This window comes from Cricetulus griseus, chromosome 6 (assembly GCF_003668045.3).
Source record: "Cricetulus griseus strain 17A/GY chromosome 6, alternate assembly CriGri-PICRH-1.0, whole genome shotgun sequence".
Lineage (NCBI taxonomy): Eukaryota > Metazoa > Chordata > Mammalia > Rodentia > Cricetidae > Cricetulus > Cricetulus griseus.
In genome coordinates this window covers 101,808,488-101,836,425 of record NC_048599.1, presented here as the reverse complement: position 1 = coordinate 101,836,425, position 27,938 = coordinate 101,808,488, and the positions used below count along the sequence as shown (strand labels likewise).

The following is a 27,938-nucleotide window of genomic DNA, read 5'->3' as shown; positions in this document are numbered from 1 at the left end:
AAAAACAGCCCCCTCCCACACACACAAAAGAGAAATTACCGTGTATCTCAAGCTTTATATTTCACTGTTATTTAAATAGTCTCAATTGCTCAAGAACTTATATTCCATTAACTGAAATAAAAATAAAACACAGGTCCATTGCCAGAGCACTCATAGGATTCTTCTGCACATTATAAACTATTTCACGATTTAAGAAGGAGATACAAAAGTCAAGTGCAGTGGCTTAAACCTGTCATCCCAGCATTTGGGAGGCAGAGACAAGAAGATCAGGGGTTCAGGGCCATTCACCCTCGATAGCAAGAGGAGACCCCAACTCAAAAAAGAGACCATGAAAAGTGTAAAAGACATGTGGACAATAGGAGTATGGACAAAATAAACAGAACAAGGGGGGAGGTCAAGGGATAAGGCAGAGATTGAAATACCTAGCAAGATTCTGGGGGGCAGGGAGTGACTTAAAATTATGTAGCATGTTTTTAATCCTAGCACTTGGGAGGCAGAGGCAGGTGAATCTCTATGAGTTCGAGGACAGCCTGGTCTACACAGAGAAAACCTGTCTCAAAGAAAAAATGAAGTAACTATATTTACAAATAACTCGTGTTAGCACTTCTTGTATTTTCTTCCACAGATATTCTAATGCACATGTACGCTTATTTTTACATAACATGGTAACATACAGGACTCACGACTGGCTTAGAAACAACTAAAAGCTCAATATATTCTCACAAGCTTGTGTGTACTTTCTGAGTATTTTCCGTGATGCACAGTGCTAAGCCTTCATTTCCCGTTTCTATTCTTTCCCCCACACTATCTCATTTAATCTTCCTGACAATTTTACACATTAGGGCAACCGACACTGTCATTTTTAATTAGTAAAGTAGGAGGCTGAAGATAATGACATTAAACATTTTGTGCGAGGCCTCAAGGCTAAACGTGACTGTCCTGATCTATCAAGAATCCTGGTCTGAGCCCAAGGCTACGACACTCCCCGTCGCCATTCTTCCGCCGTAATTCTCTCCTCTGTCCTGTGTCCAGCACTTGGTTGAGCTGTAATTTTTTTTTTTTTAAACGCTGAACTTGAATGCGGCCATCAGACACGACCCTACGGGATGCAGATGTGGGATGGGTAGTGAAAGCAGGGGTGGTTTTCCCTTGAGAGACCTGTTTAAGCGGTGAGTCTTCACACAGGGAAGCAGAGCTTACGGGTCTCGTCTTAGGGCTCTGGGATTCGGACCCGGAATCCACCCCGACTGACAGGGCCGGACTTTGGGGACCACTCGGTATGTGGGGTTAGCACGGAGAACGGGGCGACGTCTCCAGGCCTGCGGAGGACACAACTGTCCCAGGGAGCTCGGCACCTCGCTGCCCTCTCCGGATCCCTTCACTCACCTTCTTGATGTTGGATTTGGACGCAGGATGGAAGTCCTTTTTGCACATGAAATTAGCGAACGACTTCCCCATCTTGGAGTCCGAGAGGGAGAAGCCCGCCGCTGGGTCTGCGAGGAACGTAAACAAACTCCGGGAGCGTCACCGGAACTGTAAGGAGAGCATAAGCGAGGACTTCCGATGTCGAAGGTGGCTACTTCCGACGATTAGCTCCTGGGCCCGCCCCTTCGCTTCCGGCGATTGCTTTTGGTAGCGGCGGAGGCTAACCCGGCGTCCGCGCGTGCGCAGCTGAGGTAAGCCGAATTCTGCGCGAGCCTCGCGCGGTGCGGGGCCCCTGTGGGCTCTGCGCGCCAGCTTCGCTCCGAGCGCAGGCATCGCAGAGCAGCCGAGGTCTTGAAATTGGAGCCCAGCACTTACTGGAAACTTCGACTCCAGTTGCAAATACTTAAAAAAAAATATTTTTTTTGGAGCTTAGTTTCCATGTGGTTTATGGAGACAGTAACAAGCCTCGCGGCGACTGTAGGACGTTTGTGAGACTCAAAAGATTGGTGTTGTCGAAAGCACTGAATACACTGTTGGCGCCTCAAGAAGCGAGGCTGTTCCCTTCCGGTTGTTATGTTTTTTTGAGGCACGGTCTTACTCTCTAGCATTGGCTTGAACTAAGTAGACCAGGCCGGCCTGGAACTCACAGATCATCCTGCCTCTGCCTCCCGAGAGCTGGGAATAAAGGCGTGAGCCACGACATACAGCTTCTTCGGTTATTTCCAGCCATGCAGAGAGAAGTTCAACAAACATCGTGAATGATGAAAACACGTTAGGGCCAAGGGCTTTCCTCTCCGGGTGCTGATCTCTTAGTTGCTGCCGCTATCCCAGAGAGCGAGCCACTCGCAGCGGCTGGGTGGTCCTAGGGTGTGGTCTGGGTGTGGCTGTTAGTCCTCTAGCAAGGATAAGTATAAACCAGCTTAAAACCAGTGACAGCTTTCGCTTGAGGGTCAAATGTGTTCCAGGTAATTTTGTCATGTCTTATTTGTGACCCGGTCCATGTATCCATCAAACTTGGATACACGCATGCACCCCCAAGCCGGGCTTTCCCTTGCAGGGTCATACTGAGTCAATCCTCAAAGCAGCACTATTAGATGGTGTTTTATTTTATTTTACGGATGAGCCTGGAAGAAAAGAGGACGAGAATAAATAGCCTCCCTATGTTAGTACTAAGGTAGCTAACTTTGGGCACTGTAAATGGGAAATCAGAACTTTCAGAGAGCCTCCTGAAAAGGCACAAAAGAAAAACAGGGTCACTTTTTCCCATCTTGAGAAGAGAAGAACCTTCAAGGTGTTCCATGGTGAACTTGTTTCCTGAGTCACGTTGTTCGTTTTGAAACGGGGTTTCACTATGCTGTTCTTGAATTATGTAGCACAGGCTAGAGCTTTAAACTCTAGCTCATCCTGCCAATGCTGAGATTACCATACCCTGCTTCGTTTTCCTTTCAGTAAATATTAATTTATGTTTATTTTATTCATATTCATTATATTTTTGTTCTGTTTTAAAATGGCAGTATGTTCGTGTATAAAACTATGCTAAGATTTGGTCTTATTAAAAAAGGAAACTGGGCTGGAGTGATAGCTGAGCGATTAAAGATAACTCACCACTTTTCCTGAAGACTTAAATTCAGTTACCAACACGCACTTGAGATGCCTCACAACCTCCTATAACTCCAGCTTCAGGGCGTTTGATGCCGGATTCTGAATTAATTAAACACCCCCATAGTTATGGCAGACAGACAGACACATACATACATGCACATAAATAGTAAAAATAAATTTTAAGAAATTAAAAATAAAAGCAGGGAACTAAAACTATGTTCTGAAAGCAAAATAAAAATATAGGATCTTGAATTGTTCTAAAAATGAGGATTTAAGATAAAGACAATTTATATGTCAGTTCTACAACCAAAATTTATAAATTACAAATATGAATGTTCTACCTGGAAACCTTAACAGTTGGGATTTTGTTTGTTTTCTGTTTTTTTTTTAAAGATTTATGTATATGGTGTTATGCCTGCAGGTTAGAAGGCACCAGATTTCATTATATAGATGGTTGTGAGCTGCCATGTAGGCGCTGAGAATTGAACTCAGGACCTCTGGAAGAACAGCCAGTGCTCTTAACCTCCAACTCATCTCTCCAGCCTTGTTTTCTGGTTTTTCCAGACATGGGTTTCTCTGTCTAACAGCCCTGGCTGTCCTGGAACTCGATTTGTAGACTAGGCTGGCCTCAAACTCATGGAGATCCTCCTGCCTCTGCCTCACAAGCTCTGGGATTAAAGGTGTGAACCACTATTCCCAGACTTTACATAATTTCCAGTAATGACAGATTAGCAAACCATCCTCTAGGATCTCACTGTCTAGTAAGGGGCCTTATGCATACACCAATAAAGCAGACTAAGACACATATAGTAGCTATGGGCAGAGTAAAAAGAACTGAGAAAATTCAGGAGAAAGGTTTACAGAGGAAACATCTGTAAACATTTGACCTGTACCCTAGAAGAGAGTGGTTCCCGTTGCCACTGTATTATAGTGATACATGGATACTTACTAAATCATACTTTAATTTTTATAGTTTATGTTATTTTTTATTTATTGAGGACAGGTCTTACTGTGTATCCCTGGCTGCCCTGGAATGCACAAAAGTAGTGTGATATTTAAAATTTAACTATGTACCCTTCTTAGGTATATCCCTTAGTCATAGAGAAAAGCCTTTTGTTTTATGTGTACTTAAAATGTTTCTATTTTTATTTTGAAACTTATATAGCCTTTCATTTTTTGTTTTTTGTTTTTGTTTTTTTTAAAGAAATGGAGCCCTATTCCTGCGACACTTTTGTGGCATTACCTCCAGCAACAGTTGGTAATAGGGTTATTTTTGGAAAAAATTCAGACAGACTCTTTGATGAAGTACAAGAAGTAATTTACTTTCCAGCTGCAGTTCATAATGATTTACAAAAACGTCTTAAGGTAGGTAAAATATATATTGCGTTAGCAATGTCTATCTTTAAAAATATCAAATGGGGCTGGACAGTGGTGGCGTACCACAGAGAAACCCTGTCTCGGAAAACCAAAACCAAAACTAAACAAAACAAAGTCAAATGAATATTTCTTTAAAAATGTAATATTATTTTATGTGAATGAATATTTTACCTGTATGTATGTTGGTGCACCACATACAGGTACCCAAGGAGGTCAGAAGAAGGTGTAGGATCCCCTGCAACTACTGTTACAGACAGTTGTGAACTGTCATGTGTGTGCCAGGAACTGAGCCCTGGTCCTCTACAAGAGCAGCAGGTGTTCTTAACCACTGAGCCATTTCTCAGACCTGTAAATGGTTATTTCTTTCATTAGTCCCCAACTGACAGAAGACCACTGAAGTTAAAATTCAAGAATTTAAGGTTGAAATGGCTTGAATCAAAAATGGACTTCTGGTCTTTTATTTCAGTAATTTAGAAGAAGCTACTAAAATAATAAAAATTGTTATCTCTTTGATTAGATATCTGAATGCTTTTTATATGTTATATATGTTAGTTGTAGTAAGGGATTTAAAGTCAGTTATTAAAACCAGACACAACCTTACAGAGGCTGAGACTAATGAACGGACAGTGAATGCAACTAACAGTACAATAAAGCAGGGTGGCTTAATACTGACCGTCGGTAAGCATAGCAGGCCGTAGCGGCAGAGAAGGAACATCCAGGTTAAACTAGGGGTTAAAGAGTGGGGCTGGATAGTTGGCTCAGTGGTTAAGAGCACTTGTTCTGGCAGAGGACCTGGGTTTGATTTCCAGCACCCACATAGTGGCTCACAACCATCCATAACTCCAGTTCCATGATATCCAATATTGTCTTCTGACTTCTGTGGGCACCAGACACACATATGCATAGAAATACATGCAAGCAAAACACTCATAAAATAAAATAAATAAACCTTTTAAAAAGAGAATGATTTCTGTAAGGATTCAGGCATTATGGTGTCCTGCCCCTGTCACCTGGCAGAATGCACTCAGGCAGTACCCTGATCAGCCCAGGGTTCCATGATTGCATAGTCTGCACGCAGGTGCAAAGGGCCCCTTTAAAAGACAGACCCCCCTGCCCACTTATGCTCTCTTCTCTTTCCGCTCTCTCTTTCCCGTTCTGTTTCCCACTGCTCCCCTGGGACAGACAGGACTTTTACTGTCTCCTTCCTCTCTTCTGTCCTCTCCCTGTCTCCGTGTCTCTTTACCTCTTTTCTCTTTCCTCTCCTCCTTCCCCTTTCTAATAAAACTTCTGCCTGGCATGTTTGTCCTCCGCCTCGGTCACCCTCGCCTGCCTTGGAATCTGCCAAGGTTCACCATGAGCTTTATTCCTAACAATTTCTGCTGACAGATCAAAGGTACTCTTCTTGGTATAGAACAAGAAAAATTATTTTAGATTTTTTAAATAGCAGGTTTTTGTTTTTTTTTTTCCTTTGGTGATGGGGATCAAACCTAGGGCCTCTTGTATGTTAGGCACATAGTCATTTTCAGCCCTATAAATATGTTTTGTGGTCCATCAAAAAAGGTTTAGTAGGCATCTGATAATACCACAAACATGTTATGTATTTTCCCTCACCTCTTACATGGACATTAAATAAAATGCCCTTTAGTTTATGTAAACAGTCTCTTTACATGGAACTTAAAGGTTTATATTGTCTTCTATTGTTATGAACTTTCTTGATGTTCTAACACTAATATGTATTAAATATAAGACTTTTTTGTATATTAGACTATAGTTTTCTTTTGCGGTAGCTGTAATTCACTTGGGATAGTGTTTCTATTCTGTACATGTATGTTTAAATCTAGCCCATTGTGTAAGTCAGGTTCTCACTGTTCCTCATAGGTCACTTACACAGGAAATGTGAACCTCTGAGGCATGTCTTTCTCATCTGACTAAGAGTCTCAGGTACCTATGAGTACATATATCACTAGTCAGGACACACTAGACATTGGACTTGAGAACCGCTTCCTTTTTTTGTTTTTCGAGCCAGGGTTTCTCTGTGTAGCTTTGGCGCCTATCCTGGCACTCACTCTGTAGTCCAGGCTGGCCTCAAACTCACAGAGATCTGCCTGGCCCTGCCTCCCAAGTACTGGTATTAAAGGAGTGCACCACCAATGCCCGGTGAGAACCGCTTTCTTAATCATCAAATCATGTTAATTTTTCTACATGAAACAGTTTGAAGATTAATAACCATTACTTCTAAGCTGCCAGGGCAGCTCTTCCAGGCCTTCACACTTAGTGTTTGCTTTATCTTAGTTAATGGAGAAGTCTTTGATTCTTGAGATGAAGCTTCATGTTCCTTTATCTTTATAACTGACATGTCTCATATACATTATAATAGGACATACTCAGAAAGTATTTAAACAATTAATGCTTTACAGTCAATTCTGAATGAGTTTTAAAGTTAATGCGTTTATTCTTGAAGGTTTCAATTTGGTTCCATTTCACCGACCTTCATAGTGATCATGTCTTCCAAATGGTGTTTCACATTCTGGAATTTGGTAATTTTCCATTTTTGATTTTATAGTTGTATGACTTTTTCTTTTTATAGTGTACTTATATAGAAATTGATCAAGTTCCTGAAACCTATGCTGTTGTCCTTAGTCGCCCAGCTTGGTTGTGGGGGGCAGAAATGGGAGCTAATGAGCATGGAGTCTGCATTGGGAATGAAGCCGTATGGGGAAGAGAAGATATTTCTAAGGAGGAAGCACTTTTGGGCATGGACCTTGTCAGGTAACCATTATATTGCTTCCTCGCTACAGATTGTCTGAGAAATGGTTGAATACCAACCAGCATCCATTTTCACACCAGAATGCAATTTCATGACTCTTAAATATGGAGAATTTGTCTGGAGTGGATGGCTCAGTCCATACAGTGTGTACCGCACAAGCATGAGGACCTGAGTGTGATCTCCAGCACTCGTGTGCATCTGTAATAATCACTGCATTGGAGAAGCAGAGGCAGGCAGATGCCTGGGCCTTGCTGGGTAGCTAGTCTAGCTTAACTGGTAAATTCTAGTTCGCTGGGAAACCCTGACTCATAAAGTAAAGTGTAATGCAATTGAGAAAGCTGTGGGACATCAACGTCTGGCTTCTCCAATGCAGGCTTGTATGAATGCATACCCTAGGCACACACCCAAACCAACACCTGCTGACACTTACGCACACCCATGCACATCATTAATAGGGAGAGGACCAAAATCAGAAATTGTAATTCATCAGAAATGCCTGAATTGCTTTATTACATGATTGATTAACACCTTCACTGAGAGATCTCAGTCTTAGAAATAAAATAACTTCGCAATAAGTTACCAAAATGGAAGTTGACTCCAAAAAATGTTTTCATTGTCCCAAACTGCCTTCAGAAATAAAACTTCAAAAGATTTTATTTTACTATTAACTTGTACTTTTTTTTTTACTTTGAGTGTAATAAAACATGGTACTTCTTGAGCATGAAGTTAAGATGAATAAGGAAATTATTTTTAATCTGAGATCCTCTATATTTTTATTTTAGACTTGGCCTTGAAAGAGCTGATACAGCTGAAAAAGCTCTCGATGTCATTGTTGACTTATTAGAAAAATATGGCCAAGGTGGAAATTGTGCAGAGGGTGAAGAATTTAGCTATTATAACAGTTTCCTGATAGCCGATAGGAATGAAGCCTGGATTCTGGAGACTTCGGGGAAGTACTGGGCAGCAGAAAAAGTCCAAGGTATGAACAGCTATTTGCAATTTGGTTTATCTACTTATGTAATTAGTAAAATATGAACTTATCTGTAGCTAATACACTTAATTGCCTTTCACGATTTGTAATTCATTGCATTAAAGGATAGAGTTCAGGGCAAAGTTAAAATTAGGAAGAACTTAAAGGGAAAGAAAACTATGATGAGCATTCTTACAAAAAAATAAGCAGGAAGCATTATCTCTGTAGCAGCTTTTGGCTATTTGTAGTGTTTTCTCTCTTTTTAACAACTGCTTTCTTAACTTAGGACTGAATTCCAGAATTGTATGATGTGTAAGCATGGAGGTAAAGAAAAGGGAGTTGAGCTGGGGATGGGTGGCTTTGGGCCACCGTTTAGAAAGAGCGTATCGACACAATAATAAGACAAAAAAATTGGGTGTCATTGATTACATGAATGCAGTCTGATTGCTTTGGAGTTGACAGTCACCCCCCCCCCCATGATTTTTTTTTTCAAGACAGCGTATCTTTGTGTAGCTTTGGAGCCTATCCTGGCACTCTCTCTGTAGACCAGGCTGGCCTCAAACTCACAGAGATCCGCCTGCCTCTGCCTCTGAAGTGCTGGGATTAAAGGCATTCACCACCAATGCCCAGCCCTGTTTGTATATTTTTATGTTTGACATTTTCTATGTTTTAGTAAAATATATAAAATTATATTCAATATATTTTATTATTATGCTAATTGAACTGATTATATCATCGACCACTTTTTCTTTTATTGATCATGTTATGTAAAAGACAAATGAATTAATACTATTGAATAAAGTCTAGGCTGGAGAAATGACTCAGAGGTTAAGAGCACTGGCTGCTCTTGCAGAACTCCTGAGTTCAAATCCCAGCAACCACATGGTGGCTCACAACCATCCATTATGAGATCTGGTGCCCTCTTCTGGTGTGCAGGGATACATGCAGACAGAACTCTGGATACATACTAAATAAATCTTAGAAAAAAAGAAAAGAAAAAAGTCTTACCTGGTCATGGAAAATGAATGCCTTTCTGGGTCTGATTATCCTGCTGAGATCACCTTCTGCCTTTTGCCTTCTCTTTCTCTTACTAAATCATCTCAAGAACTAGATTGTTGTTTTGAGTATCTGCAACACAGAAGTGATACATCTCTGATAGATAGCTAATCACCTGCATCTGGTCATTTTGTAGTATATATGTGTATTGAATTGCTAAACAAAGTGTCATGCATGAGAGACTACTCAGAAATAAAGAAGTAATAGTGTGATGAGTAGAATTATTCTGAGGTAAAAAGGCCAGAAGTCAAGCAGCAGGATGGCTCAGCAGGTAAGGGTGCTTGCCTCAAGCCCTGACAACCTGAGTTTGATCCCCAGAAAACAAATGGTAAAGGGCTGCCTCTGCCCACATACATATGAGAAAACAAATGTACATTTAAAACAAATTTTAACAATTTAAAAAAAAACCCAGAAGGTTATTTACTGTATGATTCTGCTTGTATAATATTATTTTTAAAACATTATTTGTGTGTATGTGGGCATGTGTGCTGATACATATGTGGAGGTCAGAGGACAACTTTTGAGAACTAGTTGTCTGTTTCCATCATGTGGACTCTGGGGATTGAACTCAGATGGTCAGACTTGTGGCAAGTATGTTTCCCCACTGAGCTCTTACCAGCCCCCCATATAATATGTAACATTGAGTTACATTATCGTCAAAGTTTATACTGGGTACCTGGAGTTAATGAATTATTAGGATTGGGAAATGCATGGCTTTGGAGTGAAAGGGTAACATGGTACAAATATTCTTTTTCTTGACATTACCATACCAATGTTCTGGTTTGTAATATTATTCTATAGTTTTATAAAATGTGATGGGTGGAAACTTAATGAAGTGTATACTGTCTCTGGATTATTTCACATAACTACATCTGAGTCTACAGTTATCTCATAGTTTAATTTTAAAATTTAATTGTTTATACTATGCAGTAGTATGTACGTGACAAAAAAACGTTAAGTTTAAATAGTGATTTAAAAATCATAATGTAGAGATAGATTCTTTATGTTAAAGTATCTTTTCTTCTCCTCATCCTTTTGAAATAGGAGTTCGGAATATTTCCAATCAGCTCTCCATAACAACCAAGATCGACCGGGAACATCCCAACATGAGAAACTATGCTAAGCACAAAGGCTGGTGGGATGGCAAAGAGGACTTTGATTTTACTGCAGCATATTCTTATATGAACACGGCTTCAATGATGACTTCATCAAGCAGATACTGTCAGGGCTACAAGCTTCTGAATAAGCATAAAGGTAATTTTAACATTTAAATAACAAAAATTGAATTTTGTCAGATATAATATGGGAGTGATATAATCTCTTTTTTGTTTGTTTGTTTGTTTTTCCGTTTGTTTTTTTTTTTCCCCGAGACAAGGTTTCTCTGTGTAGCTTTGAGCCTATCCTGGCACTCACTCTAGAGACCAGGCTGGCCTCGAACTCACAGAGATCCTCCTGCCTCTGCCTCCCAAGTACTGGGATTAAAGGAGTGTACCACCAATGCCCGGCGGGAGTGATATAATCTTATGCTTAATAAAAATATAGTTCGAATAAAACAGAGAGCATTAGGATAGTGTAAGCTATTTTTGGATATGTGAGAAGTATTAACCATTGTGAGAAAGTACTGATTCTTTCTGAGGGTCAAGTTCAGATTCTCAATCCTCAGAAACATTTGTTGTTTTTTTAAAAAAAAAAAAAAAAAGAAAAGAAAAGAAAATTTGAACCAGGATCTCACTATATAGCTCTAACTGGCCTTGGAACTCACAGAGATCTACCTGCCTTTGTCTTCCGAGTGTTGGGATTAAAGGCTTGGACAATCACACCTAGCTGTACCTCTATTTCTTTTAATTATCTATTAACAGTAGTATTTTTGTTTGTTTATATGTTTTGTCTTATTTTGTTTGTGGGTAGCTTTATATATGCTCACATATGTGTTCAGGTGTGTACACCCGTGGTTGTGTGTGGTGATATATTGTTTATGATTTATTAAAGCTTGCCTGAGGATTCAGAAAGCAAAGTCTACCACAAGCTATAGGGGTCAGGCAGTGGTGGTACACACTTTTAATCCCAGGACTCAGGATTAAGAGGTAGATGGATCTCTGTTAGTTCAGGCCACACTCAGACTCAGAAAAGAGTCAAAACCCTATACCTACCCCATCCCACCCCCCAAAAAAATCAAAACAAGAACAAGTAATTTAGAGTTCCTCTCCAAGCTTCATGGAATATCCCCCTCAGTTTCCAGTGTCAGTGGCTGACCTCTGATTCTTCAGACCAGAAAAACCAAGGATTCTTTTTTCTGCTTGCATAGCATGGCACAGCATTGCATAGTATTGCCCAGCATGGCACAGTATTGCTCAGCATGGCACAGTATTTTAATCATTGCATAGTAGAAATTGTCTGATCAGATTTCAGCTAACCCTGTTTTTAAATTCGTGTTCATTACTGATAATTATGTACCCTCTCTATAGCTTATTTATATAGTATCCATGATTTCCATCCTAGAATGAGTTTCTGAAGGAAGAATGTGAAGTTGGACATCTATGTGTATTATGTATTTATTCACTGATCATGTGTATTTTAAGACTTGAAGTATGTTGGGAAAAGGAAGAAAGCTTCATTAATTCAGATTTCCACCAACAATATTTGAATGCCAGTTTCTAATATGCTTATCAATTTAGAACATTACTTTGGTCTACTCTTGCAAATTTACAGGCAAAATTAGCATATTATTTAGAGATATCATTTATTAATGAGATAAGACACATACATTTATCAAAATTTGTAATTTTTTATAAATTGCTTATTTATTATGTTATTCTTCCTATTTTTACTTTGGATTACCATTGGCTCTTAAAAGATAACCTCTAGCCAGTCAGTGATTGTGCATGCCTTTAATCGAAGCACCTGGGAGGCAGAGGCAGGTGGATCTCTGTGAGTTCAAGGCTGGCCTGGTCTCAGAGTGAATTCCAGGACAGGCTCCAAAGCTACACAGAGAAACCCTGTCTTGAAAAACAAAAAATAAAAAACAAAACAAAGACCTCTAGCCAGGCATGGTTGTGCAATCTTGTATGCTTAGTGCTCGGATGACAGAGAACAAGGATCTCTGATTTTGACAACAACCTGATCTGAGTTTCATGCCAGCTAGGGCTACGTAGTGAGACTCTGTCTCAAAAAAACCAAAACAACAGAAAGAAAAGAACTTCCAATATATGTTTCTTCACTTGTTACCAAATAATTTCAGCAAAGTGCTTTTAATTTAGATTACTAAGTGGCAGGTAATTTCCAAAAGGGTAATTGTAATGAAAAACTGTAACTGATCACCTCCACTTAAAGAATAGTAATAATGAAAAAAAAAATTTTTGGAGACTGGGGTCTCACTGTATATTTCCAGCTGGCTTAGGACTTGCTCTGTAGTCTGGGCTAGCCTGGACCTCACAGAGACCTGCCTGCTTCTTCCTCCCAAGTGCTGGGATTAAAGTCTGGACACCATGCCCAAACCATATAAAATGTTTCTATAAGTAATTAGAAAGCACTACTCAGATGGACCAATCAGTGATTAATATTTGCCTTTAGGTATTCATTAAATAGATTAATTTTATGTTAGCTATTTGGTATGGTAAAATAAAGTTTGTGGCAGAACATTCTTAGAACAACTTAAATTTTTTTCAGAGTATTTATTATCTTAGATACTTTAATATCCGAAAGAATGTCTTCTAATCTAAAGTTTCCTATAAAGCTTTTCAATATTAGTTTGACATTTTACAAATACTTACCCCCACCCCATACATTAGGGATGCCACAGCATGTTACACCAAGGGTCTTTATTTTAGGCATGATTCTTACCATAAAAGTAACAAAAGAGTAGCCATTGCAGTAACAGCTACCACTCCCATCTTCCAGGCATGTCAAGGATACTCTGCTGAGTTATTTTCTTACCTATTCCTGCAAGCAGCCATGAGAAATAGATAGCATCTTCATTTTATAAGTGAGAAAACTGCGCTTGTGACCTTCATTTATCTTCTCTGTGAAACTGGGTTAAAACTAAGCTTTCTTACTTGGTCTTTGGTTGTTTTGTTTGTTTAATTCATTGTCTTGCATTAGTCAGGAATGAACCAGGTGTGAGGACCCATACCTAAATTCCTCAAGGACTCAGCATTTGGTAGCTGAGGCAGGAAAAACCAAGCAAGTTCAAAACTACTCTGGACTGTATAGTAAGACTATGTCTCAGATAAACATGATTGAAGGAAAATGTCAAGAATCCCAATTGGACAAGAGGAAGGAAAATCAAATAGAATGTTATAAATTAATTAGATGCTACACTGAAATAATTGTCCTATTTAACTATAAAATAACAGAATCACAGACCTGAAATGCATGCATGAGTATAGTAATGGATGCATCTGACACAGACTTCATTCTTTCTAAGTGTGATGTACAATTCATCCAGTTTTCTATGCTTTGCCAAAAGAATAAATGTCTTTCCAATAGTTCCATATGAAATTGTCTACTGGCATATTATGTTTAAAATTTGCTATGATTTTTCTAGATAAAAGGGCCTACTTCCCTTCTTCCCATCTGTCCCTACCTGATGGCTATTAAGTGTGCTGCATGTATATCCAAATTGTATCTATATTCATTCGTGTATTTTAAGTAACCAGTTTAAATTGCTATGAAATTGCACCCTGTGTTTTACATTCACTTTACTGAACCTTCCACTGCAGTCTCAGTACTTATTCAATGCTTGCTAGTGGATTACTTATAGCCATCCTACTCAAGTGGTCATGTAAATCCTCCTTTCATTTTGAGAATTGTAGGTTTTGAATCCTGAAAACATTTTTATAATGCCTATATTATCACAGTGTTACAGTTCTGACATTGTTTTTTTATTAAAACTTGCCATCTATAGGAATTTAGACCTGAATCATTTTTGAATCTCACTAGATGTTGGAGCTTTGTGCCTGATAGATAGGTGTGAATGGTAGGGTTTTGCTTTATTGTTGAGTTTAATATTGAAGGCTGAGTATAGATGTATCATCCCTCTTCTCTCCACAGTGTTATTCAAGATTTACAGAAAAAGATACAGCACAGCTTCTCTAACAAGTCATCTGTAAATTCAGTGAGGTAGTTTTTGAACTTGAAATAATGGCTATATCATGTAGGAACCAGGGAAGAGCATGTATGTGTGCATATAATCTGTGGCCATTAATAGAAAATGGTTGGTAGCTTGCATCTTTAACAACAGAACATAAGATTCTTTCGTATGAAAGTTAATTTCCTTTTTCATTGAAGCATCAAACTCATAATGTGGATCCAGACTCCCTGTGAAATTATCTTTTGATTTCCATATTAGAGAAGAGGAAGGGGGGAGTCTTGCCTTTTACATCATCTCTGAGATATCCAGGATCTGGTATATACTAAGTCCAGATACTGTATTAAAATATGCTTCCACTCCCAATTATTGTAGGGTTTTGTGAGGAAAGAAGTCAGTTATCCATAGGTAAATGAAGATTGTTTCTTTAGAACTAATTTTAATATAATAATTAAACATTTCCATATAAGATATTCTAGTGAATCTAATGGCAGAAACTATCTTTTACTTTTTTCAGTTTAACTAAAATATAATTTCATTATTTGTCTCCTACTCCTCCTATGTATAGCCACCTCTCCCTCCCAAGTTTATTGGCCGTCTCTTCTTTAATCATTGTTGTTACATATGAATAAATCTACATAAAAATATAACCTGCTCAGCCCATTTGGTGTTGTCTGCATGCATATGTTTCTAGGACTTACCACTTACTATTAGATAACAGGTTGGGGCTCATCCCTGGGCAAGACTTGAGTCCCCATCTCTCAGCAGTTAATTGCCTTAGATTTCCTCCATCTATATTAGGATGTCAACTGTTGTTGAAGTTACTTGTTTAGGCAGCATGTTGCTGATATTTCATGGATATAGCTTCCCTGTCACAGATAGAAGGCACACTCTCACAGCAGACTTCCCGGTCCTCTACCTTGCAAGCTTTCTTCCCCTTCTTTTGTGATGTTCCCTGAGCCTTGGGTACAAGAGCTGTGTTGTAGATGTCAGCTGAGGCTGGGCACCCCACAATCTGTTCTCTGCATTTTGATTAGTTGTGGCTTTCTGTAATGGTCTCTTCCTGCAAACAAGCATCTTTGATGAAAGGTGAGAGCTATACTTACCTGTGGATATAAAGATAAGTATATAGATTTGTGCTGGGTTAGGAAAGTGGTGGTAGTAGGTTCTCTAACATCCATTGCCTCACTAGTCGTGTGTAGTTGGCTGGGGTTATAGTAGTAGGTCTGATTTCCTTTCTGCTAAGTAGAATTTAAGTCTATTTGGACAGTTGTCACTACTGCCTTTTAGGCATATTGCCATGCTGGTCATTGTGGTTCATAGACTTCATAGCTGAGTAAGACTTCTGATCATTTTGCTCCCTTAGGAACTTACATAATAGCTTCTGGTAATATGAAAGCTAGTCTCAGGGAGGAGGCTTTTGAGTTAGTTCAAGCTCAAATCTGCTGAGTCCTTTGCCCAAAATGTGTGTTGTCTTCAGCAACAGGGACTTAATCTTCAATTTCTGGGAGGCAACCAATGGCATCAACAATAGCTGTACTGTTTGGGGAATCTTTTAATCCCCTGTAAACAACTTGAAAGGAGGTCATACATACCTGTTACTGGTATGGGTTTTTGTTAGATAGTCTGTGGCTCTTGGGGTGGATGTTTTACATATCTTTAAAGCTATAGTTGTTACAGTATAGACAAACCATGCTTGTTGCTATTATTAGGAAACTAGTATTACTTTAGGGTAACAGGAGGCTGACACATTTGATACACAAGAAGCATAGTGGTGGGATGGGTAAAGGCTTACTGCTGACTGTAAAGAAGTACCTGGTATTAGACTGACCTCTTAAGAATAACTCTTCAGCCCTGAGAAGGAAAGCCGAGTGCTTGAAGGCATGAATCACCACCCCAAACAGCTTAGATGAAAGCAATTAAGAAAAGACCATTCTAGTGCTTTGTATGGGCCTTTTCTTTCCCTTTCAGTCTTTCATTTTGGATAGTGAATCCAGGACCTTGTACCTGTTAGTCACTGAGATACATCCTAGCCCAAGAACCCCGCTTTCTATGTTATAAAGACAGTATGGAACACAGAGTAATTAAGCAGGAAGTAGTTGTTAAGGCTCTTAAATGCTAACCAGAGCTCTTAAGAGTGTCATAGGCCTTAAGACAGCTTTATCTGAGGATCAGCTGAGAGGCAGGAGTAGAAAGTGGCCCATATGTCCAGTGGCGATCCCAGAATTCTCTGCAGAGGTGAGAATGAACAGAGTAACCCTATCTCAACAGAATCAAAGTCATCTCTATATATCTTATTTATTTTCAGAAGATTATTAAATCCTCTATGTAAGAAAACTCCATGCAGAAAACAAAAAAGAGTCCAAATTTGGGGACTGAAGAGATGGTTCAATAGCTAAAAGCACCTGCTGCTCTTCCAGAGGTCCTGAGTTCAATTCCCAGCACCCACATGGCAGCTCACAACCATTTATAACAGGAGTTCCATGGAATCCGGTGCCCTCTTCTGGTGTGCAGATGTACATGCAGACAAAACACTCATATACATAAAGCACACGAATAAATAGATCATTTAAAAGATTTAAAAGAAAACTCCATGAAGCGTTTTTACAGACTTTTCTTTTGCTGTATTCAGCATTTAGTCAGAAATCATTTGGGGTTGGGACCTCAGTTAAAATACTTGCTGTGTAACCATAAGGACCCAGGTTCAGAGCCCCAGAACCCACATAGTGTCAGGTGAGCATGGTGTCTGCCTGTAATCAGAGCCTGGAAGGCAGAGGCAGCATCCCCAGGCCAAGCTGACTCCTGACACTAGCCATATTGGCAGGTCGGGGTTTGCTTAAGAGTCCCTTTCAGGGAATTAGGTGGAAGAGTGATCAGGCTGATTATAGACATCAACTTCATGACTCAACATGAATTCATAGGCATGAGCACTAGCACATGTAATCACATGTGAACACACATGTATAAACACACAAGAAAATGAGAAAAAAATTATCAGGCTTGCCACAATGTAAGGCCAAATGACTGAAAACCAAGAGGGAAAAGAAGTGGACATTAGAAACAAATTCTCAGGCTATCTACATATTAACTTTATTAGAAACAATTTAAAGTTAAAATTACTTTGACAGAAAGGAGGGAATCCAGAGGATGGAAAATGATACCCTTAAGGGAGAAGAATAGTATCTACTAATTTTGGATTGTCACTTAGTGAAAATGTTCTCCAAATACAAGGTTGAAATAAAACCGAGATATTTCATCACTCACCACTGGGCACTAAAAACATTAAGGGCATTCTTGAGGCAATAAATAAACACATGAATTCCAGCTGGGTATGGTATTGCTTGCATATAGTCAAAGGCATTAGAAAACTGAGGTAGGAGGTTTTTGAATTTGAGAACTAGCCTGGACAACTTAGCAAACCCTGTCACAATATGGGGGGGGGGGGAAGGTGTGTGTGTGTGTGTGTGGGTGGGTCAGTGGAGAGGGAAGTGAAAACAGTAGGGAAGGAAGAAAAAAGAAAGAAGAATGGGGAGATGGCCCTTAGATAGAAGCAAGGTATACAAGAAGAGCAGGAGAAGCAAGAAGCAAATAGGCCAAAATAAATGAAAATTGACTTAAAAATCATACTTTATGTTCTGTGACCATAATGGCAGTGATGAAATCCACAGATACCACATGGTGGTGGGCCTACATTTCCCATAACTTAGTGGCAGAGCTGTAGGGAGACTCTGTTTTGGGACTGCACAGCTCCCAAAGTTTGACTTATTTTGTTTTTTTGTTTTGGAAACAGGGTTTCTCTGTGTAGCCCTGGCTGTTCTGTAACGCTCTCTGGAGACCAGGCTGGCCTCAAACTCACAGAGATCCACCTGCCTCTGCCTCCTGAGTGCTTGTATTGAAGGTGTGTGCTGCCACAGCCTGCTCAACAAGGTTGACTTTTTAAGTCAAGGATTCACTTGTGACAGCTTTGCTGAGATGTACATAGAGAATGGTAGTCAGGTTTACTAATAGAAAATCTTTCTTTTCTTCTGCCAAACTCAGGTTCAGACTTTTATCAGTCTGGGGTTTCCTTGATCCTTTCCTATTTCTCCACCATCTCTCACAGGCATTTTTCCTAAAATGTTTTTTATGTGATGGTTTTTGTATGGTGGTTCCTGAATCACAACACCCTGGAGGCTGAGAAAGTTCTGGATGGTTGTGAGTCACCTTGTGGGTGCTGGCAACCAAACCTGGAGCCTCTTCAGGAGCAATAGGTGCTCTTAACCTCTGATACATCTCTCCAGCTCCCTAAATAGGCCCTCCACATTGACTTTTTATTTTGTTGTTAAACAGTCAGTATTTTCTCTGTGCTAGAATAGACATGGTGACACAGTAGCACACACGACTGACTGATTTGATGTGTGAATTTTTGGCTGATTTAATGCTGAGTACAGACACAGGTCAGTAATGAACATACTCCACCACCCCCATTCTGATGCTGGAGAATCAATCAATACCAGTGTATATTGTTTTATTAATAGAGGAATGTTTGTAAAATATGTGAATTATTTGATAGGTTTTACAATTCTTTCCCCAGGAAACATAACTTTTGAAACAATGATGGAAATTCTTCGAGATGAACCAAGTGGCATCAATATGAAGGGAGAATTCCTGACCACTTCAAGCATGGTTTCTATTTTACCTCGGGATTCCAGCCTTGCTTGCATTCACTTCTTTACAGGGACTCCACATCCTGAGAGGTGAAGTCCCCAAATACTGTAATCCACCAAGAGGCCATGGCATGGGGTACAGTCATTAGTGTATAGATGACTTTGTCAGTATAATTTGTTTAAGCAGTTATTTCTTTTTACAGTTTTATTATTTGAAGGTGTGTGTGAGAGAGATGAATGTGCAGGTGACTGTAGAGGCCAGAGGCACTGGATCCCCTGGAGCTGGGTTTGCAGGTGGTTCTGAGCTGCCCGATGTGGATGCTGGGAACTGAACGCATGTCCTCTACAAGGGCACTACCACTGAGCCATCTCTTGGGGCCGTAGCTTTTAATGCATCGTGTGTTTGGATTTTAGCTGCACTTCCTCTCTGTGTAGTGGCTCTCATTTTTATGAGGAGAAAAGGTTAACCGGTTGGGTTCTTGTATGCAGTTATCCTGAGTCCTTTTCCCACAGGTGTCTCTAGCATTGTCAGGACAGTAGGTCACTTTTCTCACAGATTTCCAACTTTATAAACAGCCTAAGCGATCTTATACCAGATACACTTATGCACCCTCTTTAGAAAATACATACATGTACAATGTAACATGTTATCAATTCAAGTTATATGTCCTTAGGACTTTCAGAACATACCTTGAGTTAAGTCACTGTCACTTATAAAACTTAATGTATGTTACATTGCAAACAATTTTATATTCACTTCTCCAGTGTTACAGATTTTCATATTGATTTCTTTTAGTAGTTAGGACGAAACCCATGTCTCATTAACTCTAGTGCTGATTTTTTACTTTAAGCCATAACCAGCATCTGTGACACTTAGGATTGCTTTCACCCTGGGCAAATGACAAACTTTGAGTTTTCTAATATTCTTAGTGTCCCAGGCCATTTGGTAGGCCTTTGGGAATACAGGGTTAAATAGAACATTGTCTTCTTATCTAAATATACAAGGGAGATAAGCCTCAGAATAACTAATGTGGCAGGTGTAGTTGGTTATGGTTTTTGTTTGTTTTTTTACTCTTTGCTCTTTGGGGGCCTGCCACCCAGCTCCAAATAAATACACAGAGACTTATTCTTACTTATGAATGCCCAGCCTTGGCTTGGCTTGTTTCTAGCCAGCTTTCTTCTCTATCTCTGTGTCTCTCTTTTAAAAAGATTTATGTGTTTACGGTGTTCTGCCTGCATTTTTACCTGCAGGCCAGAAGAGGGTACCAGATGTCATTACAGATGGTTGTGAGCCACTACATGGTTGCAGAGAATTGAGCTCGGGTCCTCTGGAAGAGCAGCCAATGCTTTTAAACCCTGAGCCATCTTTCCAGCCCCTAGCCGGCTTTTCTTAAATTATCCTGTCTTCCTATTACCTCTGGGCTTTTACCTTTCTCTATTCTATATCTTTTTCTTTCTTTGTTTTTCTTGAGCCTAGATTTCTCCTCCAATTTATTCTCTCTGCCTGGTAGCCCTGCTGTTCCCTCTCCTGCCTAGCTATTAGCCATCCAGCTTGTTATTAGAACAATCAGTTGTTTTAAACAGGCAAAGTAACAGTTTCATAGAGTTTTTTTTTTTTTTTTTTTGGTTTTTTGAGGCAGGGTTTCTCTGAGCCTATCCTGGCACTCGCTCTGGAGACCAGGCTGGCCTCAACTCACAGAGATCCGCCTGCCTCTGCTTCCCGAGTCCTGGGATTAAAGGCGTGCACCACTGGCCTGGCCAGTTTCATAGAGTTAAACAACATAAAAGAATACAACACATTTTTGCATCATTAAACAAATATTCCACAGCATAAACAAATATAACATATCTTAAAATAATATCCCACAACAGTCAGGAACCAATTAGAGTATATGCATTATTATTAGAAATCTCAATTAGGAGGGATCTAGGAAGATACAATATAATGATATTTTTATATCTTGACATGCAAATTCAATAAAGACCCTTTCTTCTAGGTCTGTTTTTAAGCCTTTCATATTTGTACCAAACATTTCACAACTGTTGGATACGAAATCACCAACATTTGACCTGGAGAGGCCCATGGCAAAGAAGCCTTATGTCAAGCCTGACAGAAGACACCCACTCTACCAAAAACACCAACAGGCCTGGGAAGTGATAAGTAACAGTAAGGTATGGTTATGTTATATTCTTTGTTGTGCCATTAAGAAAACTTCAAGGTGTAATTCACTTTATATTTTGAATTTTGGAGTATTAGCCTTCTTTCCTTCCTTCATGTAAAACATAGGGTTATAAATAGTCACTAGGGCCATGGTGGCACATGCCAATAATACTGGCACTGGTTAGGCAGAGGCAGGAGGATCTCTGAGTTCGAGACCAGGAAGCTAGGACTGTTGTTACACAAAGAAACCCTGTCTCAAAAATTCAAAAAAAGAAAGAGAGAGAGAGAGAGAGAGGGAGGGAGGGAGGAAAGAAGGAAGGAAGGAAGGAGGGAAGGAAGGAAGGAAGGAAGGAAGGAAGGAAGGAAGGAAGGAAGGAAAAAAGGAAGGAAGAAAAGAGAAAGAAAAGGAAAGAATGTTGTGGGTTGGCAGTGGTGTTGTACATCTTTAATCCCAGCACTGAGGGGGTAAAGGCAGGCAGATCTCTGAATTCAAGGCTGGTCTGGGCTACAGAGTGAGTTCCAAGACAGTCAGGGCTACACAGAGAAACCCTTTCTCAAAAAACCAACAAAGAGAGTATGTATATTATGACTCTTAGAAAAATTTAGAATTTTCAACATAGTAACAACAGCTAACAGTTATAGAATACATATTATATATAGTTTTATATGTATTATTTTATGTATTATTTAAGCTTTACAACCATTTTATGAGGAAGGTATTATTATTATTCTGATACAGATTCTGAGACTTGGGGAATTCGCATAATTTGTTCAGTACATATTCCACACCAAAATAGTGTCTGCAGGGCCCTTAATCTGGTCTTTTATATAATGTTCTGAATCCTGCAGCTCCACATTAGAATTGAAAGTGATTTAAGGCACTATAAGTCAGTGAGAGAGTGCTCGACTGGCATGTGTAAGTCCCTGGATCCAATACCTAGCACTGCCAAAAAAAATGAAATACAGCTAGAAAAAATGATTAAGATTTTGTAGACTTAAAATAATGACCTGGGTTTTTTTTATTTCAGTTTTGATTTATTGTTCTGTTTGGAGACCTTGCCTCACTATATGTTCCTGACTGGCCTGGAATTTGCAGTGTAGACCAGGCTGGCCTTGAATTCACAGGGATCCAACCTGCCTCTGCCTCCTGAGTGCTGGGATTTAAGGTGTGTGATGCCATTTTGTTGTTGTTTTTAGTTTCATTTTTTTATTACAAGAACGATACGTGCTCATTATTTTAAAACTTGAAACATTTTAGAAAAGCAATATATCACTTGAAATAGCATGTCCAGAAATAGACATGTATTTGTTTTGTGGAACAGATTGAAAGATACTTTTATAATATACCATCCCTCTTCACTTCTCACCTCCAAAGCTGCTGAGATTACAGGCCACCTGGTCCTCTGTGCTTCTGTTCATTCTCCTTAGCAATACTTGCAGGACCGTCTGTCTGTCCCTTGATCTACTTCCGAATAACATTTCATTACTCATGAGAACACTCGAGTGTTTGCAGCTTTTCCCTATAAAACTGCTTCTAGGAAGTGGGTTTTATGACAGTATTAAATATTTGGTAAACTGGGTTGAATTGGTTTAAAAGCTATTACTGGCTTATGCGCTAATGAATGCTAGTGATTGACATTAAAAGGTGGTGGAAGAAAGTGGAATTTGTGGGACATGTCACAGAGCTGGGGTCTACTCTGCCTCTCTGAGTAACTACTTCTGTGCCTTAAAGAGAGTTACTAATATGATAGCTTTGATTTACATTTCTTGAGTACTACAGAGGCTGGAAATCTATGCTTACTGTTATGTTTTCTCCTCAGGCGATTCAGCTATTCGTTAATTAACCCTTAATTTGTTTCTCAGTTGATTTTGAGTCAGTCTTTTGTTTTTCATTAAGAGGCCAAAATATGGAATATATGTTGATGTATTGTCCAAGTTGGACTCTCATTCTTGAGTTTAAGTGGTCCTCCTGCCTCAGTTCCAAGTAGTAGAACTACAGGTGAATGCCACCATACCCAGCTTATGTCACCTTTTTTAATGTCAGTTAACTGACACTAGACATTTATTTCAAAAAACTTAATTTAGTCAATTGTATTTTTTTTTCTCATGACATTTTGATTTCATTCTTCAAAACACCTGCTTTGCCTCATAATAAGTAATTTTTCTATATTTTCTTTCTGTTATATATGATTTTAAAATGTCTATTAATGTTTGTGTGTATGTATGGATCATGTATATGCCACCGTGTATGTGGGTATGTGTATGTGTCTGTCTATCTATGTTAAGTCAGAGGACAGTTTTCAGGAGTTGGTTCTCCCCTTTGACCGTGTAGGTCCTAGAGATAGAATTCAGGTTATCAGGCTTGGCAGCAAGACCTTTACCCACTGAGTCATCTTACTTGCCCACATATGTGTAATTTTAAAAAATACTTAATTCTCTAGGACTGACTGAATGGCTCAACAGGTAGAGGCTCCTACACCAAGACTAATGATTTGGGTTCAGTCCCCAGGACCCACATGGTAAAAGGAAAAAAATCAACTCCTACAAGTTTCCCTCTGACTTCCAGGCAAAGCAAACACACACACACACACACACACACACACACACACACACACACACACACACACACAAATGCACACAAATGCACACAAATAATAAATAAAATTTAACATTTAGTTCTATAATCCACCCTGAATCTGTTTTATATGTCATGAAGGCAGATTCTAAGCTTGTTTTTCAAAAAGGTGATCAATTATTTAAATACTGTTTATTTACAAAATTATTTTCCCCCATTATTACAAAATACAGTGCTTCTTTGGTGGGTGGGGTATACTTGCAGTTTCATGTTAGGAATCATCAGTTTGTGGCACTTTGTCCCAAAATTGTTCAGAAGTTTGCAATGGTGCTTACTTATGTACAGTGTTCTTTCTCCCTCTAGATTCAAATTGATGATGACTTTTGAATTATTTAAAAAATGATTCCTTTTTAGGTTGGCAATGTGGGTGGAGAGGTAGAGTTCTTGCTCAGTGTGAACAAGGTCCTGAGTTGAGTCTTTAGCACACACAGGAAAAGTGCTGCTTTCTCTAAGAGTCACAGACACTCCCCACTTCCTTGACACAAGGAGAAATATCTTTTTATTGCTTTTCCTCTTGAGCATTACTGTTGCGTTCCCTTGGTGTGAAGGAATTTATTGGCATTTATTTATCTGCGATCCTGTTTTTGGAGTGCTAGGGGTTGAGCCCAAGTCTTCAAGCATGCTAGGCAAACATTCTGCCTCTGAGGCTGACCTTCAGGCCCATTTCCTTAATCAGATAAAATTGGCTTCAAATTCACAAGCTCTAAATCCACAAAAGTGTCCTAGTCTTGATTTTCAGTATACTTTGCCATATACAGTTAAAGCAAATTTCCATTTGTCTTGTTCTGAATTTCATATTTATAAATACTATGTGGCCCTTCTTGTTTATCAATACTGTGTGGCTGTCTTTGTTTATTAATACTGTGTGCTTGTTCTTATGTTTTCAGCTAAAAATAACTAATTTTGGTATTTGTGCATTAATTGAATCTAGAGCAATGATTTTTCCCAAAGAAAACCATTCTTTTTTTTTTCATTCCTTTTGCATCTACAAAAGAGGAAAATAACCAAACCAGTAGAAAGCAGAATAAATAAACCTTGCCAGTGTATTGGAATTTTCTTAGATTCTTGTATTTACTTTTATTATTTTAATTAGGAAAAAAGCAAAACAACGTTAGATGACATGAGGAAGCTGGAAAAAGAAGTGTTTGAAGAGATGGAATCAATCCTCCAAAACAAACATCTTGACGTGGATAAAACTGTTAATCTCTTTACTCAATGTGTAAAAGATGAAATTAAAATTTATCAGTCAAATATTAGTTCTTAATGATATGTTAAGTAGTCAAAAATCTTCCTTACTGCCCTGATAAATGATACAACGCTAATTAAAGGAGATCTGATTATTCCTTCATAATATTAAGTGAAATTTTGACAGTTAAAACTTCAGTAATTAGTATTCAGTTGCATAAAGCACAAAACATTAGCATGATGCATGGGCTATGCTTAACATGCTCTGTAGTGCCCTTAAGTGATTTTCTCAGTTAAGAAAGCTCTAAGCTTGTTTCCCCCCCCCAATGGAATGTATGTCAAGTGAGTTTTTGTGCTTTAAGCAAATTATTAACCACTTTAGAAAATTGTCTAAGTCTAAGGCCTCATCCCCTCAGAACTGTTAGTCCTTTTGTTCTCTGGGTAGTTTTCCTTTTGTCAGAATGCTGTGCAGTTGGACTCTAACAGTGGTAGTCTATTTCAGACTGGCTTCTTCAACATACGGCTTTCACCATGCCTCTGCCTCGATAGCTCATTTCTTCTTAGCATGGAATCATGCCTTTCTGTGGGGTGTATCCCTACTAAAGTGCATCTTGGTTGCTTCCAACCTTTGGTAATTGTTCGTAAACATCCATGTGCAAGTTGCTCTGTAGTTCTAAGTGTTCAACCCATTTTGGATCAAAACCGAGGTAACTGCAGATCCTATAGTGTGAGTGAGGAACTGCCAAGCTGTCTTCCAGAAGTTGCCATTTCCACCCCCACAACCCATTGGTTCCTGTCCTGGCCAATTGTCGGTATTTTGGAATTTGGTCATTCTAACGTGTGTACACTTAGTTAGGTAACAGGGATTGAACCTGACCTTGTAGTTTTTCAGTTTAATTTGTAATTTCAAATAGCATATGATATTGAGTTTCATTTTGAATTTTTATTTCCATTTGTAAACCTTTGATGAGGTGTCTAGATCTTGGCCCATTCTATAATTAGGTGTTTTTTTTTTATTTATTATCATTTATTTTACTAGGGAATCTATGTTTTTTGTTTTTTTTTTTTAAACTTATGTCTGTGTACCACATGCATGCCTGGTGCCCTCAGAGGGTATGAGATCCTCTGAAACTAGAGTTTCAGATGGCTGTGAGCCACCCTGTGGGTGCTGGGGACCAAACCCAGATCCTCAGCAAGAACAAGTAACTCTTAACCATGAGCCATCTCTCCAGCCCCTCCCACCCAAGTCTAAAACTCTTAAAGCTCATTGTTCTTAAGATAAAGCCTCAGTCCTTACCAAATGCCATGGAGAGATACTGTTGATTTTATCTGCCCTTTTTATATATTGGTACACATTTGCTATTGTTTCAACAATGGTGGTCTTCCAAGTCCTTAAATGTACTCAGTATGTACATTCTTTCCTTATGGCTGTACTGTCTGCTTGGACCACTTTTATGGAAGTAGTTCTTTTCACCCTTAGAGCTCGCTAACAAATGAGTTTCTTAGGCATTTTCCTTTCATATAATCAGGATTTTAGGTGGCTCCAAATTAATCATACATTTAATTCTTTCACAGTAGAAATTCCACGAAGGCCCATTGTTCAATATTATATCTGGATGCTTTGCTATTATATAATATTTGTTGGAGGAACATCCAAATACTGGTAAAAAGTATTTATACAGACCTTTCTTAAGAAATGTAAAGTTAAATGAATTAGCTAGATAATTTATCTGTATAACTTGGTAGCCTCATAAGCATGAACTCTAGAAAAATTTAAGATTTATAAGGATATGTGAGTTAATTTGTAGAGATTTTCACTATGGATATACAACAGGATATTTGAGACCTGAATACTCAGGTTGGTAATTAATGCCTTGGGATGTGTTTTAGAAATTTTAATGTTGTAAGAGTAAAAAATAATAAACATAGTTATTTTACATAAAATTGGCTTGTTTGATCTTGGATGAAAAATATAAGTTTATATATTATACATTTCCTTAAAAACAATCATACACAGTGAAATTTTAGGAACAGAGCTTTTTTTTTTTTTTTTGAGACAGGTTTTCTCTGTGTAGCCTGGCTGTCCTGAAATTCATTCTTTGTCTTAAACTCAAGAGATTCACCTATGTCTGCCTTCTGAGTTCTGGGATTAAAGGTGTGAACCAACACTGCCTGGCTAATTCCAAACAGAATTTTACAAAATACTTTTACTATTCTGGCACACACCTTTAATCCCAGCACTTGGGAGGCAGAGGCAGGCAGATCTGTGAGTTTGTGGCCATCCTGGTCTACAGAGCAAGTTCCAGGACAGCCAGGGCCACACAGAGAGACCTGTCTTGAAAAACAACAACAAAAATTAATTGCTTCAGGTTTTCATCAAATGGCTGAAGAACACTTTACGGTCTTAGACTGCGCTTCCATTGTCACTCAGCACCTGACCCCTATGCCCAATCTTCAAAAGGTACTTCTAAAAGATGTTTACTGACAGCCTGCTTGCTCCAAACTCTGCAGAAACGGAAAGATCATGAGATAGCCTCAGGAAACTCACCCAAGAAAACACTGAGAATTTACAGACAAGACTTGTGTGGTATGGTCACCATTATTTGGATTATTCAAGGAAAAGATGGCTGACAATACAAGTTAAAATAAGTATTTTATTGAGAAACGTGCTGTCAGTGAGAAAGTAACATACAAATATTTTCATTTAATAAAATTAGCTTATCCTTAATCCTAGAAACACCTCTTAAAGGCCTTTACCATCTGAAACTGCAAATCACTCTGATCGAAAATAATGTCTCAGATTCCACCTGTGCAAATAAAAGAGCATACTTAATGGTTTACCCACAAGCAAAACCACTTCCTGCACTTGAATTTGAGTTGCTTGCATGCATGTAAATTCTGTCTTGTGTCACCAGAGGCTGCTAGAGCAAGTGCTTCTGTGTATTCTTGGGCATTGGGAGTTACAGTGTGGGTGTGTCTTGTAGTCCCCCCTAAGTTTTATACTGAATTTTTCTGCCTAAAACATCCC

General features: G+C 39.0%; 3 protein-coding genes across 7 annotated transcripts in view; 1 reads left to right on the top strand and 2 right to left on the bottom strand.

Annotated features, from left to right (window-relative positions):
- Cir1 (corepressor interacting with RBPJ, CIR1) overlaps window positions 1-1,563 on the bottom strand; it is a 28,656-nt gene extending 27,093 nt beyond the window's left edge. Inside the window, exon 1 of the mRNA XM_027420171.2 lies at window positions 1,387-1,563. Within this exon, the coding sequence (XP_027275972.1) occupies window positions 1,387-1,458 (72 nt within the window). The 5' untranslated portion in view covers window positions 1,459-1,563. The remainder of the gene's footprint in view (window positions 1-1,386) is intronic.
- Window positions 1,547-26,854, top strand: Scrn3 (secernin 3). 5 transcript variants are annotated; one of them, XM_027420172.2, is made up of 8 exons: window positions 1,547-1,676; window positions 4,232-4,392; window positions 6,992-7,173; window positions 7,954-8,150; window positions 10,242-10,451; window positions 18,857-19,019; window positions 20,927-21,101; window positions 24,819-26,854. In XM_027420172.2, exons 2-8 carry the CDS (start codon window positions 4,234-4,236, stop codon window positions 24,987-24,989), a joined length of 1,257 nt encoding a protein of 418 aa, XP_027275973.1. In that variant the 5' UTR covers window positions 1,547-1,676; window positions 4,232-4,233; the 3' UTR covers window positions 24,990-26,854. The 5 variants fall into 5 exon arrangements, with proteins under 5 accessions (XP_027275973.1, XP_035302107.1, XP_027275975.1 ...); XM_035446216.1 differs by having other exon boundaries at window positions 20,927-21,096; window positions 24,819-24,980; XM_027420174.2 differs by lacking the exon at window positions 24,819-26,854 and adding an exon at window positions 22,119-22,257.
- Window positions 26,855-27,417: 563 nt separating this feature from the next.
- Gpr155 (G protein-coupled receptor 155) overlaps window positions 27,418-27,938 on the bottom strand; it is a 44,282-nt gene continuing 43,761 nt past the window's right edge. The window contains exon 18 of the mRNA XM_035446839.1: window positions 27,418-27,717. Coding sequence (XP_035302730.1) covers window positions 27,664-27,717 — 54 coding nt within the window. The 3' untranslated portion in view covers window positions 27,418-27,663. The remainder of the gene's footprint in view (window positions 27,718-27,938) is intronic.